Consider the following 13,709-nt stretch of genomic DNA (forward strand, 5'->3'; position numbering starts at 1 on the left):
AAACTGGCCCTGCTGCGAGTCTCCTAATGCCTTCCCCTGTGAAATTTTATCATTCAAACAAGTGTTTATTGAGCACCTATTATGCGTTGGCACTTTTCTAGGTACTTGGTCACGTTAGTGATCAGAAGTAACAGAAACACGGAGTTCACATTTTGGCAGGCAGAGAGGTGGCATGCAAGCAGTAAACAGTACATCCTAATAAATAAATAACATGGGATGTTAGAATGGTACGTGTCCATTAAGATCTTAAATTGTGGAAAGAAAGGACCTGGGGGACACAGGACGGGGCCATTCAACATTTAAACAGGTACTTTCCGGGTAAGTAGAACTGAGGCAGGATGAAAGGGACAAAGGGGCAGGTAAGGGGGCTCTTCTGGTGTTAGTGACAACTCAAACTGGCTGAAGCCAAGGAGGATTTGTTATTTCTCCGAAGTGGGAAGCCATGATAGCCTTGGGCACACAGGATCTAGATGCTCAATAAACAAAGATGTCAGGGCTCTCTCATCACTTGGTTCTGCTTTCCTCTGTTGACTCCATTCTCCGAGAAGCCCAGCTCAAGGATGATAAAATCACTGGCACACCTCTAAACTCATCTCCTCTATATCCAAGCACATCATTGAACAAAAGAGAGCTCCTCCCTTTCGTTTGCTCTGGCACACGTCCAGGACAAGCTCTGATTGGCACTCCTCATGTCACATGACCATCTCTGAACCCATTGCTATGATGAGGGAGAGGTACTATGCTGTGATTGGTAGCTCCTGGATTCTGTGTTCATCTCTGGAGCCAGGGTTAGGCTCAGCTCCACCTGAACGTGGTGGAGGAATGGTTCCTCCCTGGAAAAACTGAGGAGTCATTACCAGAACAGGGGGAATGGGTATGGGGCGAGCAAATACCAGCTGTCCAGTCCACAGAGAGATGGGAAGTCAGAGGCTGGGACCCAGGGAGGTCAGCTGATCAGTCCAGGGTCATTAACTCGGCTAGGGCAAAGCTGGGTTCCAAGTGCCTTCAGAAAGAAGCCGATGGGGGCCCATCTTTCTTAGCCTCCTGCGGCAGAACAAGTTACATTTCCCCACCACCCCTGTAGATAGTGATTTTCTTTTCTCAATGACCCTGGTAATAGCAGCACATAGCTGAGCTATATTAAAAGTCCTTATTTCAAAAATGCCATTTCTGCTTCAGTTACTGACCTGCATTTCATATGATTCTACCCGTTCTGAGAAGCCAAGGAAAAAAAAAAAAAAGACATGTATTTCTTTATTGCTTTTTTAATGTTCCAGAGCCTCAGCTGTATGGTCCAGGAGGATCCCACCCAGACTGACAGCACTTTATGGGAGGAACACATCGCCAGCAAATATCCAGGGGAAAGAGGAGAGCAGGCCTGGCTCTAGTTCTCAGACATTATTCACTGGTGCTCAGGGTGCGGGCCTGGGGGCTGGGGTGGTGGTGGCCAACCCCTTCTGCTGATTGTGTAAATCGGGCACACCTCATTTCTCCGGATGTATTTCCAAAATGCCCTGGGGCGGGGGGGGTGAGTCACAATCACAGCTGAGTCGGGCAGAAACACTGACCTAGAAATACAGACCCCATAGGGGAGGGTCTGCTTCATCAGACATGACCCCTCCCTTTATAAACTACTGTAATACTGGTCGCAGACCAAGAGGAGTCTGAAGACTTCTAGATGCTTCCCTTTGCTTGAAGGACACCAGGCATGGTGCCATACCTCGATTTTGGAGTGGTAATCCCTGTAATCCAAGGGCTGGGGTTTTGAGAACCTCTGCCCTCAGCAGATGTTTCTCTGATTCCTGGTGGCAGGGGCATGGATCAGGGCCCAAGACCACGTGAGCACCAACAGGGGGTCCTGCTCTGTCTCGTTTTCTTCCCACCCTGATAATGCTCCGCTATCATCATAATAGAAATGGCGAGGAGATACTATTCAGTTCACGCAAAGGAGTTTTATACTATTTAGCACAGCGCTTGGCACATAGTAGGTGCTTGATAAATATTTATTGAATGAATAAGGACATTTTCAGGGTCAAGTTGACATTTCAATGACCTTGGCTGAGGAGCCGCTTAAGTGGAATGACATGCTCTGAGGTCCCCACCATTGAGCATCCCTCAGTCCATCTGGAAACCCAAGCAGGGTCACGGAGGAGGCACCCCCAGCCTCTGCACGCCACCCCCCATCGGCAATGCCCATGCCAGATCGCCAGATCGGCTAGGAAGGTAATCCTCTGCAAGTGGGGAGACTTAAGCTGTTATCTAACTGACCGCTGGTGGATTAGCAGGGCTTTCAGATAAAACCTTAAAGGGGTTAGGGTTTTGCTTTCCCCTTGGTGCTCAGGGAGCGATCAAGTGATGCGTGGCCACTTCCCTGTGCTGCAGCTTAGGCTGCTCAGAGGAGAGGCAGGGCTGGGCAGCCGGCAGTGAGGTTCGAGGGAAAGGCTGGATTCTGGTCCCTGCTCAGCTGTGATGTCCCCCGAAAATTCCAGACAAGACCTCTAGTCTCTGAGTTTCTCTCTCTTTGGTCTCAAACAGAAAGTAACAGCGGCTACTCCAGAAGGGGATTGCTCACATGAAACGAGAGCGGAGGCATGAAAGCCCTTTGAAGAAGTTAAAAGCACTTCCCTGTGGGAGGCTGTGGCTGTGCCGCAGGAGGCAGACACAGGCCCACGGCGCTGCCGCAGACAACCCCAGCATTGCCTGGGTGGGGCCTCCAGTGAGGCTTTGGCCTAGATTCGCTCAGAGACAGTGTAGAGGGGACGGTCATAGTCCATGCCCTATGGCTACTATGAGGGAGAATCGTGGTAGAGGCCACATTCTCTTTGAGGAGCAGTGGACCCAGGGGCCTGGGAGCCAGACAAGGTAATGCCCTGGCCCAGAGGGAAGCCACTGTCACTCTGGCGACTCACCCACATGCTCTTGAGGACAGGGCCAAGCACAAAGTCAAGGCCTGCCCTCCTCAGAGTAAGGTTCATAAACACCTTTTTGTCTTGTGTGTCCACAAAGCTTTTCCCAGGAGAAATCTGCCAGGTCCTCCAGCTAGACTTTGTTTATTCATTTTTTTAAATGTTTGTTTATTTATTTTTCAGAGAGAGAGAAAGAGAGGAGACAGAGCATGAGCAGAGGAGGGACAGAGAGAGACACAGCATCTGCAGCAGGCTCCGGGCTCTGTGGTGTCAGCACAGAGCCTGATGTGGGGCTCAAGCCCAAGAACTGAGATCATGACCTGAGCTGAGGTTGGATGGATGCTCAACCGACTGAGCCACCCAGGTGGCCCTAGACTTTAAATTCTAGTTGTAGAGGGAAAAACACAAAGACACAAAAAATAATTTCACAGCAATGAAGTACAGGAAAACCTTGGGGTGCGAGTAACTCGTTCTGTGAGTGTTCCACAAGACGAGCAAACATTCCTGATAAGTTTTAACGTGATAAATGGGCAATGGTTTGCAATACGAGTAGTATGTGATGCCAGATGTCACATGATCGCAACTGAGCCAATAGTTCAAGCAGATTCTTGAAATCTGCTTTGATGTACAAGTGCTTTGGATTACAAGCATGTCTCCAGAACGAATTATATTTGCAAACCAAGGTTTTCCTGTATTTAAAAGTGACTGCAGCAAAGCCATGAAAGACAGAAAGGCTAGCCTCATGGGCTGGAGAGGGCCTCATGTGGGGTAGGGGGGTTGCCTGCCTGGGGGGGGTCCATGCAGATCGAGGACCAGCTGCTTGCCCCTTAAGTGGTCTCATTGTTAAGGGAGAATCATAAGAAAACTCCTCTTATTAGGCAGGATCTGAAACCTAGCAAGTACCTAACAAAAGTACCTGCCATTTTTATGATGTTGGGGCTTTGAAGATGATTAGGATTTAAAGGGAGGGAAGGAGTAGGTGTTTTAAGTGGGGGCCGGCAGGAGAAAGGATGGAAATGAGCAGAATGTACACAAGCAAGTATTTGGGGAGCTGGCCCATGGAGGCAGAGTGTGCTCAGCAAGCGTGCCCTTGGCTTCATGAGGTGTGAGCCCCACTGAGAACCACAGGACAGCTAGACTCTGATCCCCAAACCAGGCTGGCTTTAAGGCTCAGTGCGATCACCCTGAATGGGCCATGGGTGATTTTATCAATATTATTAATAGGAACAAGTAATTTGAGAGGTAATAAATAATAGATATGCTTGCTTTAAATTATACCCAGGTGCTTGGATGGCTCAGTCGGTTAAGCGTCCAACTTCAGCTAAGGTCATGGTCTTGCAGTTTGTGAGTTCGAGCCCCACGTCAGGCTCTGTGCTGACAGCTCAGAGCCTGGAGCCTTCTTCGGATTCTGTGTCTCCCTCTCTCTGCCCCTCCCCTGCTCACACTCTGTCTCTCTCAAAAATAAACAAACATTTGAAAAACATTACATCTAAAACTTACAAATCATAGCTCTTACACGCACTGTTAGGAGTGCATACAAATCTCACAGTAGTTCAAGTAAAAGAATATGAGGGCTTTATCAGCAAAACTTCAGAAAATTTAGAAAGTGGTAAAAAAGTGTTCTTACCATCCCCACTTGCATACCCACTCCCCTCACACACACACACACACACCACAGAAACACATACCCCAGCAGAGGAGTTTGCCCTTGATCCTGTAGGCAGTTGTGCGAAGGTGCCTGAGAGGGTATGTCACAATGAAAGTGGTGGTTAAGAGGATTATTTGGGCTGCAGTGTGCAGGAGGCTCAGAAGACCGAGCTGGGACAAGGGACTCAGCAAAGGCTCTTAGAGCATGCCTGTCTATGTCCGACCCCCGTTCCCCCCGAAATTGAGGATGCAGTTCAGGGTTACCATCTATCTCAGTCCCTTGGACTCTCCCCTGCCTGCCTCTACCCTGCACCTTGACTCCCTCCAGCCATCCTTAGAGGCCTGGCCCTCCACGTCTACAGGCCGGCCACTCCACACCCCAGTAACACTTCTCCACCTTCCTCCTCTGGGCAGAGTCACATACCAGCACTTCTGGCCCTGATAAGAATCCTCGTACTTATGAACTCTGGAAAAGAGCACTTCGGGATGGCCAGGCCGGGGTGCCTATGGAAGCAGCCGACTCAGTGTAAGGATCACACGCTGGCTACTATTTCCTGTGGAATTACTGATGACAGCCTTCCAGAAATCGTCTCATTGAATCCGGACTTCAAACCCACCGGCACCTTCTACGAACAAGGCAATTGAGGGGCTCAGAGACACACTGGGCCCTGAGTCCAGGCATCTAGACATCCAGACCCCCAAACACGCCCCTGCGTGGCACTGCTTCCCCACATCTCCTGTGAGCCCCTGCCCTTCTCTGCACCCTTGGCTCAGAGGTTCTCACACATGGAGAATAATTCAGCCTCCTGGAGTCGTGATTTCCTTATTTGTAGATGTGGGACAGACACTTCTGAGCAGTGAACTGTATCTTGCTAGTGAAATCAGGTGGATTCCAATAAACCAGACTCTGGTCTAGATGGTCCCTGAGTTATTTTCAGCATGAACATTCTAGAAACTTTTGTCCTCGTCACCCATTCAGTGTTTGTCATGAACTTGAGTGCCTTTGATCAGGCCCAAGTCCCCACTGCATGTGAAGTAACCCATTTGTATGTGGAAGCTCGTGTCTCCGCAGCAGAGAGGCGGTGTGTGTGTTCCTGAGCATGTGTGCCGGCGGACCTGGGGCTGGGGGTGGGGGTGGGGACAGGGGAGGGAGCTGCATGAGCAGATGGNAGCAGGGCAGGGGCAGAGAGAAAGGGGGAGAGAGAATTCCAAGCAGGTTTGGTCCCATGAGCCACGAGATCACGTAGCTAAGCCCAAATCCAGGCTTGGACACTCAATGGCTGAGCCGCCCAAGTGCTCCCATTTTGCCATTTAAAAATTGAGATCAAAGTAAAACTCTCATAAAAAAAAAAAAAGTCATCCAGCAGCCCAGGGCTTCCCAGGTGCAAGGCCACAGCAGGAGGGGGAGAGGGAGCGGGTTGCTGGGGGTGACCCAGGGGACCTGCAGCCTCTGGCAGTATCCTGATGAATGAGCATCGTGTCCCTGGAATCAACAGGCTTTCCTGATCCTGAGCTGAGGACAGACACCGGGAGCGTCTGTAAGGTGAGCCCGTGCTCAGGGCCCCCGCCGCCCAGGCCACCTGGCCGCGATGCCTATTAGAAGGCAGGTCCACGGTTGGGTCTGGGGGCGGGGGGGGACCCTCACGTCTGCCAGTGGGCACAGGAGAGAGGGAAAGGCAGCCGTAAGTCGCCTTCGTGGAGACGGGCTGCCTGGGGGATGAGCAGATTTTGGTGAGGGTGGGAGAAGGCAGATAATGAGCTCGTGGTAATTTCTAGCCTAAAAATAGTCACCTAAATAATAAGCCTTCTATTTTCCAGTCGCCTATGCCAGGGACTTCCTGATTGTTATACTCAAACCCAGGAATGCTTTAAGTAGGGACTGCTGCTCCCATTTTATGGCGTGGAAACTGAGGCTTGGATAAACTAGAAGGTTTTCCCCCAAGCTATGTTTAGTAAGTAGAGGAATGTTTGCATCCAGAGAGAGTAAAAACCCAGGCTGGGGTGAAATTCTGACTCCCCTACTTACCAGCCATGTGATTCTCGGTGAGAAGTACTTACTGTCTTTACGTCTTAGTTTCTTTACCTGCCTCACAGGGTCTCTGTGGGCAAGATATTTAGGCACCTGTCACAGGGTTGTGCACAGAGCAAATGCTCAGTGCATGGACACAAGTCACTCTCTGAGGGCCTGCAGGTCACTGGCCTAGGGGAACCGAGTCTCTCCTATGGCAAGGCCCCTGCATGACTCAGTCGGTTAAATGTCTCACTTTCGCTCAGGTCATGATCTCATGGTTTGTGGGTTCGAGCCCTGCGTCAGGCTCTGTGCCTGGAGACTGCTTTGGATTCCGTGTCTCCCTCTCTCTCTGCCCCTTTCCTGTTCATGCTCTCTGCCTCTCAAAAAAATAAATTAGGGGAAAAAAATGAAAGAAAGAGTCTCTCAAAAGCAGAAGGGGAGTGAACTGTAAATGCTTTCCTCACCTGCAATGACTCTCTCCTCTGACCGGGCCCTCTGAAGAGCCCCTATCTGAAGGCATTTAAAAAATAGGATGGATGCCACCTGGCTCTCCAAGCCAGGGCGTTCTTGTTAACAGACCCTCGGGAATGTGCTTACAGAGGCATGTCCTGCCCCTTCCTACTACATCCTCCCCACATTTAAAAAAAAATGTTTTATTTATTTCCTAGAGAGAGAGAGCGTGAGCAGGGGAGAGTCAGAGAGAGAGCGAGATACAGAATCTGAAACAGGCTCCATGTTCTGAGCTGTCAGCACAGAGCCCGATGCGGGGCTTGAACCCACCAACTGTGAGATTGTGACCTGGGCGGAAGTCGGACACTGAACCGACTGAGCCACCCAGGCGCCCCCATCCTCCCAACATTTAACCTCAGACCTGCCTTGCTGACCTCTAGGACCATGGCCGTCACACTGCCTAGGACAGCTGTTTGCCATCTGTTACCTGACACCCCTGTTGCGGCCTCGGGGTGGTCATTCTGTTCCATGTGGGTCCCGGTCACATTCTCTTCGGGATGGACAATCCCAACCCCTGAGCCCGTGGAAGCAGCGGCCGGCTTTCCCCGAACAAGCCGTGGCCCAGAGACTGGGAGGGACAGCACGAGCCACGGTTTTTCTCACGCCACCCGGGAGCCCGGCACAGTGACGTGTGCGGAGGTGCCAAGGTTAGGGAGGGCTGGCTCGCCCCGGCGATGAATGTGGCTGTGGGAAACACGTCTCTCCACCCTCGAGAGGAGGGAGCTCCTGAGGGCCAGCCAGACCCTCCCCGAAGCAGGGCCGACGACTGCTCCGCACTCCGAAGCCGAGAGAATAACATGACATCCGCACTCTGGGGAAGAGATCGCACGTATAGCAGCCATCTTCAAGAGCCCCGAAGGAGTGCAGCCAGAGGGGCGGAGGGGCCTGAACTTGGACTCGCGAGAGGAGCCTGCTGGCTGTACACGCAGGCAGCCTTGCCTACTGATAAAGCTCGGCCGCATTCTCTCTGAAAATAGCGCGTGGCGGCCTCTGTGTCTTCTCTGTGCTCTGCTTAGTTAGCAGCACGCAGACTCCCTGCCCTTTGCAATCCAGCGGCCTCTCCAGTGTGTTTGTTTGCCTGAGGGACCGGGTGGGCAGGTCCTGGCCTCCCTGCAGCGGCTCGTCACATGCCCCCGGGGACAGCGCTGTGGCCCCGGCCCAGTGCTCCAGCGGGCTCGCTCCGGCCCCGGCAGCACAGAGTTCTTAATTCACGCCCACGGCTACCTCACTTGTGAGGAATCATTTCTTGGGGTGCGTTGAATAAAAACTCCGAGGAGGGGGCGGATTTCCTTTCCTACATGGCCTGGAAAATGTCCAGCTCTGATTCCTTAAGGGACATGGGCTTTCCTCTGGCTTGGGCCCTCGGGTTAATCCAGCTGATGCCACAGTCAATCCCCTCAACGTCAAGGCCCAGCCTGGTGATCCACCCGTGGAGCCCTTTGTAATTCTCAAAAGCACAAAAAGCCCTTTGTGTGCCTTCAGCTCCAGAACTTCATTTAGGCTTGACAGCAACAGAGGTGACAGGTTGGACGGCCATTATTCTAACTTCTCCAGAAGCAGCGATGCTCGGAGAGGTTAAGCGACTTGCCCAGAGTCACGCAGCGGCCAGGAAGCGGGGAAGGACCCTAAGTTTTGGGAACTCTGGTCTGAGACTCCTGGCGTTTGCTGTGCCATGAGGGGCCTGCTGTCTGCCCTGAGAAGGTCATGTGACTGTGCTGAGAAGCCAAAGGGTACTGTCACCCACTGGGCTCTTCGCTTAGGGACTTGGGGTCCAGAGGGGGCCGCTGCTCTAGGGTGCAGTGCGTTTTGGGGATGGGGTGAGAGGGCAGGGCGGGCTCAGGGAATAAGTAGGTCAATGTTTATGCGAGTTCAGGGCACATTATTGGCAGAAAACCACGTGACACATGGAATAGGACACATCCGCGGATGGGCCGGACTGGGGCAGCAGGCGGTGCCTCCAGGAAGGACTCCCTGCATGGCAGAGAACCCCCCGCCGGGCAGCCTTCACCTGCCACGCGACCCGCTGAGCCCTAGAGCACACGGCGCAGCGGCAGGCTAGGCCCGAGGAAGCTGTCCCTGCTGCTGCCGCTGGGTGCTCTGGAGCCGCAAGACGCTCGCTGAGAGCCGCTGTCGGAAAACTTGACGTTTCTTGCATGTTACCAGCAGAAATGGCCAACAGGGCGGGAAGAATCTAGTTCCTGGCTAGAAACATTGCTTACAAGGGGAAATGTGGCTCTTCATTTGCCGGCGTGCTGCCCCTGCAGGGCAGGAGGGGACGGGAGAAGGAAAGTGTGACGGAAGCCAGGGGTCCCCACGGCGCGGCCGGCCTGACGCCCTCTCCCCATTTCCAGTGCGAACCTACGGCAAGCAACGCTCAGCTCTGCGCCGGCCGTTCAAACGCTCTTTATTAGCACGGGACCCAGCGGCAGCCCACGGTGCCGTGTTGCTGAGAAGGTGCAGAGACGCCACGTGTCTCAAGGATCAGCCACGTACTTCATGGTGGAGCTGAGAATCTCTATCCCGTGCAGCTCTCTCAGCTGGGCGACAAATCTGCCATGTTCAGAACACAAAGTTCAGGACATCAGCGCCAGGGCCCTGGAGCCGCCCCCTCTCAGGTAGAAGCTGGCTGGCGAGGCAGAAGGGGGAGCAGCCGTGGCCCTGGGAGACCAGGCCATGAACGCAGGTAAGGTGCTCAGGGAGGTGCATGAAACACAGTAAACTCTGCCATGCGCGGTGGACGGACAGGCTGACCCGAGGGGGCCTTGCTCTCGGGGTCTCCCCAGGAGGTTCCCACTTTGAGCTCCTCCCAGCTAACGTGACTTGCTTTCCGTACAAGCAAGATTTTATCCGTGCCTTCCATCTGAACTGTCAGACGGAACCTGAAAGGGCCTCAGGTGTGATCCCAGCCGGCCCTCCCGTTCTCTGGGGAGGAATCAGAGGGCTTAGTCTGGAAGAGAAGGAGCCAGCGCTGCTCCCTGTCCATGGAAGACCCCTGGTCCCCCCCCACCATGGCCATGCCGGGACTCTGACCCTCAGACCCAGGGGCACCTTCGAGGGCCCGAGGACTAGGCGTTTCAGCACACAGAGCCCGGCCAGAGCAGAACAGAAGCCTGAGCTACAGGAGAAGCGATGCACACAGGCAGAGCAACGATCTCCTGCCCTGGCTTGTCTTAAATGCGCCATTCTCGCTTCCGTTTCCTCCAGCACGGGAACGTTGCCCTTGATGCGCACTGTCCCATATGCTCAGACCATGGGTGAGAAAGTGAAGGAGCAGGGATGCGTGGACAGAGTGGCAAGAAGAGAAGGGGGGGATGGAATGGGGGAGAGGATGGCCGTGACTGCACGACCAGAGGCCCGTCGGGGACTGGGGGCCCCGGGAGCCCCAGGTCCCTCAGGGAAGCAGCCACTGGGCCCAACGCCTGCTGCACAGGCAGCACCAGGGCTCCCAGGGCTCCCCACGCACTTCCGGGCGGCACAGAGGCCTGGCCACCGCACGGCGCCGTGCTGGCCCGCGCCTCCCGGGATGTGACGGACGCAGGCCACCCCGCCGGGAGCCGCCGCGTACCTGGGCTCGGCCGTGCACAGCTTGCCCAGCGCGATGCCCGCGTTCAGCTGCACGGCCGTCCTCTGCGCGTCGCCGCCTGCGTGCCGCAGCAACAGCTGCACCACGTCCGTCTTCAGCAGGGAGGACGCGGCGCGGGGCACCTCCATGCAGTTCCCCAGGCAGAGGGCGGCGTTGGCCACTACGATCTCGTCCTCCGAGCTGAGCAGACTCATCAGGATGCCAAACTCTAGCGGAGGGGGGAGTATCAGCATCTGTCCCTCAGAATCCCGAACAGCAAGGGACACGGGGAGCGCCCCGAGTGCTGTGACACCGAGCCTCCCAAGGCCCTGACACGTCACTCGGCCACTCGGCAAGCACTTGCTGGACGCTGTGGACCTCCTCAGCTCCTGGACGCTTCTCAGGTGCCCGGGGCAGTGCCCAGCGTGACGCCGTTGTTGTGGGACTGAACGCACAGGTCTGCCTTCCCTAAAGTCACCGTCCCGAGCCCCTGCACTCCACCTGAGGGCCCCGAGGAGGGGGCCCGGGGCTGCTCCCTGTGGCTGCAGGGCGGGAAGCAGGAGCAGACGGCTGCCGCTTCCAGGCCAGAGGATGTGTGAAGGAGAGCATCAGCGGCTGCCTCGCTGGGGGCGCCCGCTGCACAGGGCCGCGGCCATGTTTGGTACTAGACCGACACTGCCTCGGACGCTGCCGCCTGCCCCGCTCACTAACCATGCAGGTGGGTCCCTCCGTGAAGGGAGAGTACTCGTGTCAGAACAGCCGGAGCAGAATATGTTAGGGGCGCCTGGGTGGCTCCGCCGGTTAAGCCACTGACTTTGGCTCAGGTCATGATCTCAAAGTTTGTGGGTTTGAGCCCCGCGTCAGGCTCTGTGCTGACAGCTAGCTCAGAGCCTGGAGCCTGCTTCAGATTCTGTGTCTCCCTCTCTCTCTGCCCCTCCCCTGCTTGTGCTCTCGCTCTCTCTCAAAAATAAATGTTAAAATATTAATAAGAAAGAGGAAGGAAGGAAGGAAGGAAGGAAGGAAGGAAGGAAGGAAGGAAGGACGGACTTCAGCTTACTAGGGGAGAGGCGGTGGCCGGCCTCGACCCTGTTATCTTTGGGCTGCTTCATGACAGGGGCTCCAGCACGGCCGTGCTACCTGTGCGCAGCTGAGGGCTAGTTAGATGCTTCCAGAAGGGGTTGAAACAGATAATCCTAGTAAACAGTGCAAAGTCCAGGGAGAGGTCAACAGGGCTCTGCCCACCCCTTGCCCCAGCTCCCTGGGCAGCTGCAGGCAGGACTGGCCTCTGGGATGCGGGAAACTCTCACTTACTTTGATCCAGTCTTATCACTTCTTGCCGTGCCTCGTGGTGGCTGTTGGTGCAGACAGCTAGTGCCTTTGCGGCATACCGTGAGGCGGTCTGGCCTCCCGCCTGGGTTTCCGAATGAAATGAGAAAAATACAGTCACCTCTCTGAGTGTGCCTGGCCGCAAACCAGCGAGCAGCCGCGCCTGCGTCAGCGGCTTCCTAAACTTGCAAAACACAGGTCCCCTGAGACTGGCGTGCGCTTCCCGGAGAGCAGGCCGGGTCCCTGCAGGCTCGTGTCATGCCTGTCCTCAGCACCCAGCCCACAGCCCAGCAGGAATGCGGGCCTGTCACGTGCGCCCGGGTAATTGCCTGGAGAAGGCTTTATGAGTGAGTGGCTGAGGAAGGCACGATGCGGTTGACTGGCAGGTCTGCCAGAGGGTGAGGAAGAGCCCCTGGAGAATGGGGAGTGACTCGCTAAGGCTGTCAGGCTGACAGGCCTGCATGGAGAACATCACAAATCCAGATCATTTTAAGAGGTGACAACTGTCAACTCATAACCCTCAAAATCACCCACCGCAGTGTCTTCAAGCGGCACACGTGCACGTATATGAGTGCAACGCACATGTGCGTGCACACCATCAGCGGGCTCCGGCGGGTGTGCACGACTTGGGGGGTGAGTCCACGCGGCAGCCTGGATGCTCACCCACCATCCCTTCCCTCAGTGCTGCCCCCGCCTCAGCAGCGGCCCCCCGGGGGGGCCTGCCTCCTGGCCGGCTCAGCCTGGGGCTTAATCCGCCTAACAGTGTGGGGTCCTCCCCGGGCACGCACAGCAGGCGCAGCAGCCGCAGGTGGCAGCCTCGTCGGTCGCCTGGTCCTTTCGGAGAGTCCGCTGCTGCACGGGAGCCCTGCTCTGTCACAGGCTAGCGCTGCACCCTCCCTGCCGCCTCCTAGTGGGGCTCCGGCCAGCATTCTCCAGCAGCCGGGGGAAGCGTGNTCGGGGACAGGGGCCGTCCATTTTTAAGGGAGGCTCGAGTGGCCAGCCTCTAATGAACAATTTACGGATTTGTTCAGCAATCTTCCGGTGACGTTCAGAGCATCGTCTGGGTGACAGGCAGAAGGAATCCTCATTCAAGAAGTTTCCCCGCGGGCAGGGGTGACATGGCAGCCCCTGCACGGAACACACCCCTCCTTAGCTCTGTTCCCCAAATAACCGGGGCCGCCCCTGGACATGCGAGCGGCGCTAAGTCAGGAGGCTGCTCTACCTTCAGGAACTTCATCATCTTCCTCACCACTCCCGCTCGCAGGGCCTCCTCAGTAATCTTCCGAGAGGAGGACAGCGTGCGGCTGAGAACGCCCGCGGCTCTCTGCGCGAAGCAGAAAGAAAGATCATTAGACGCTCTGTTCGGAAATGCTGATGACCTTTAAAAGTCAGCAAGCAGTTCAGTGAGGCGAGAACCATCACTAGTGTGGGCCGCCACACGCGCACCTTGGTTTTACAAGTTCAAGCGGCCAGGCAGGAGGCAGTGAGCAGAGCTTAGTGTACAGGTGCGGAGCAGGTGGCCACGGGCTAGACACGGGGCCCTTGGCACGCAGGGGCCCCGTTCCTTTCAGCTCGACAGGGAACCGAGCGGGTCAGCTCGGGCACAGACGGCCCTGCCCTGACATCCTGCGGCACTCCGGGAGTAGCAGGGTCGTTACGGGACAGCAGACTTTCTGGACAGATCCTCAGGGTCCTTCATCCTTTTTTTTTTTTTTTTTTTTTTTATAGTTTTTTGTCAAGTTGGTTT

At 55.4% G+C, this 13,709-nt stretch overlaps 1 protein-coding gene across 2 annotated transcripts in view; it reads right to left on the reverse strand.

The window, feature by feature from the left end:
* Positions 1 to 9,461: 9,461 nt before the first annotated feature.
* TTC12 (tetratricopeptide repeat domain 12) overlaps positions 9,462 to 13,709 on the reverse strand; it is a 43,132-nt gene continuing 38,884 nt past the window's right edge. The window contains exons 18-21 of one of the 2 annotated variants that reach the window (XM_077780526.1): positions 13,185 to 13,286; positions 11,948 to 12,047; positions 10,640 to 10,865; positions 9,462 to 9,624 (exon numbers count right to left, since the gene is read on the reverse strand). In XM_077780526.1, the coding sequence (XP_077636652.1) occupies positions 9,549 to 9,624; positions 10,640 to 10,865; positions 11,948 to 12,047; positions 13,185 to 13,286 (504 nt within the window). In that variant the 3' untranslated portion in view covers positions 9,462 to 9,548. Of the gene's footprint in view, positions 9,625 to 10,639; positions 10,866 to 11,699; positions 11,830 to 11,947; positions 12,048 to 13,184; positions 13,287 to 13,709 lie in introns of those variants that run through there. The other variant, XM_077780527.1, reaches the window with a different exon arrangement.

The sequence above is a fragment of the Crocuta crocuta genome, unplaced genomic scaffold (genome assembly GCF_008692635.1).
Source record: "Crocuta crocuta isolate KB4526 unplaced genomic scaffold, BGI_CrCroc_1.0 scaffold374, whole genome shotgun sequence".
Lineage (NCBI taxonomy): Eukaryota > Metazoa > Chordata > Mammalia > Carnivora > Hyaenidae > Crocuta > Crocuta crocuta.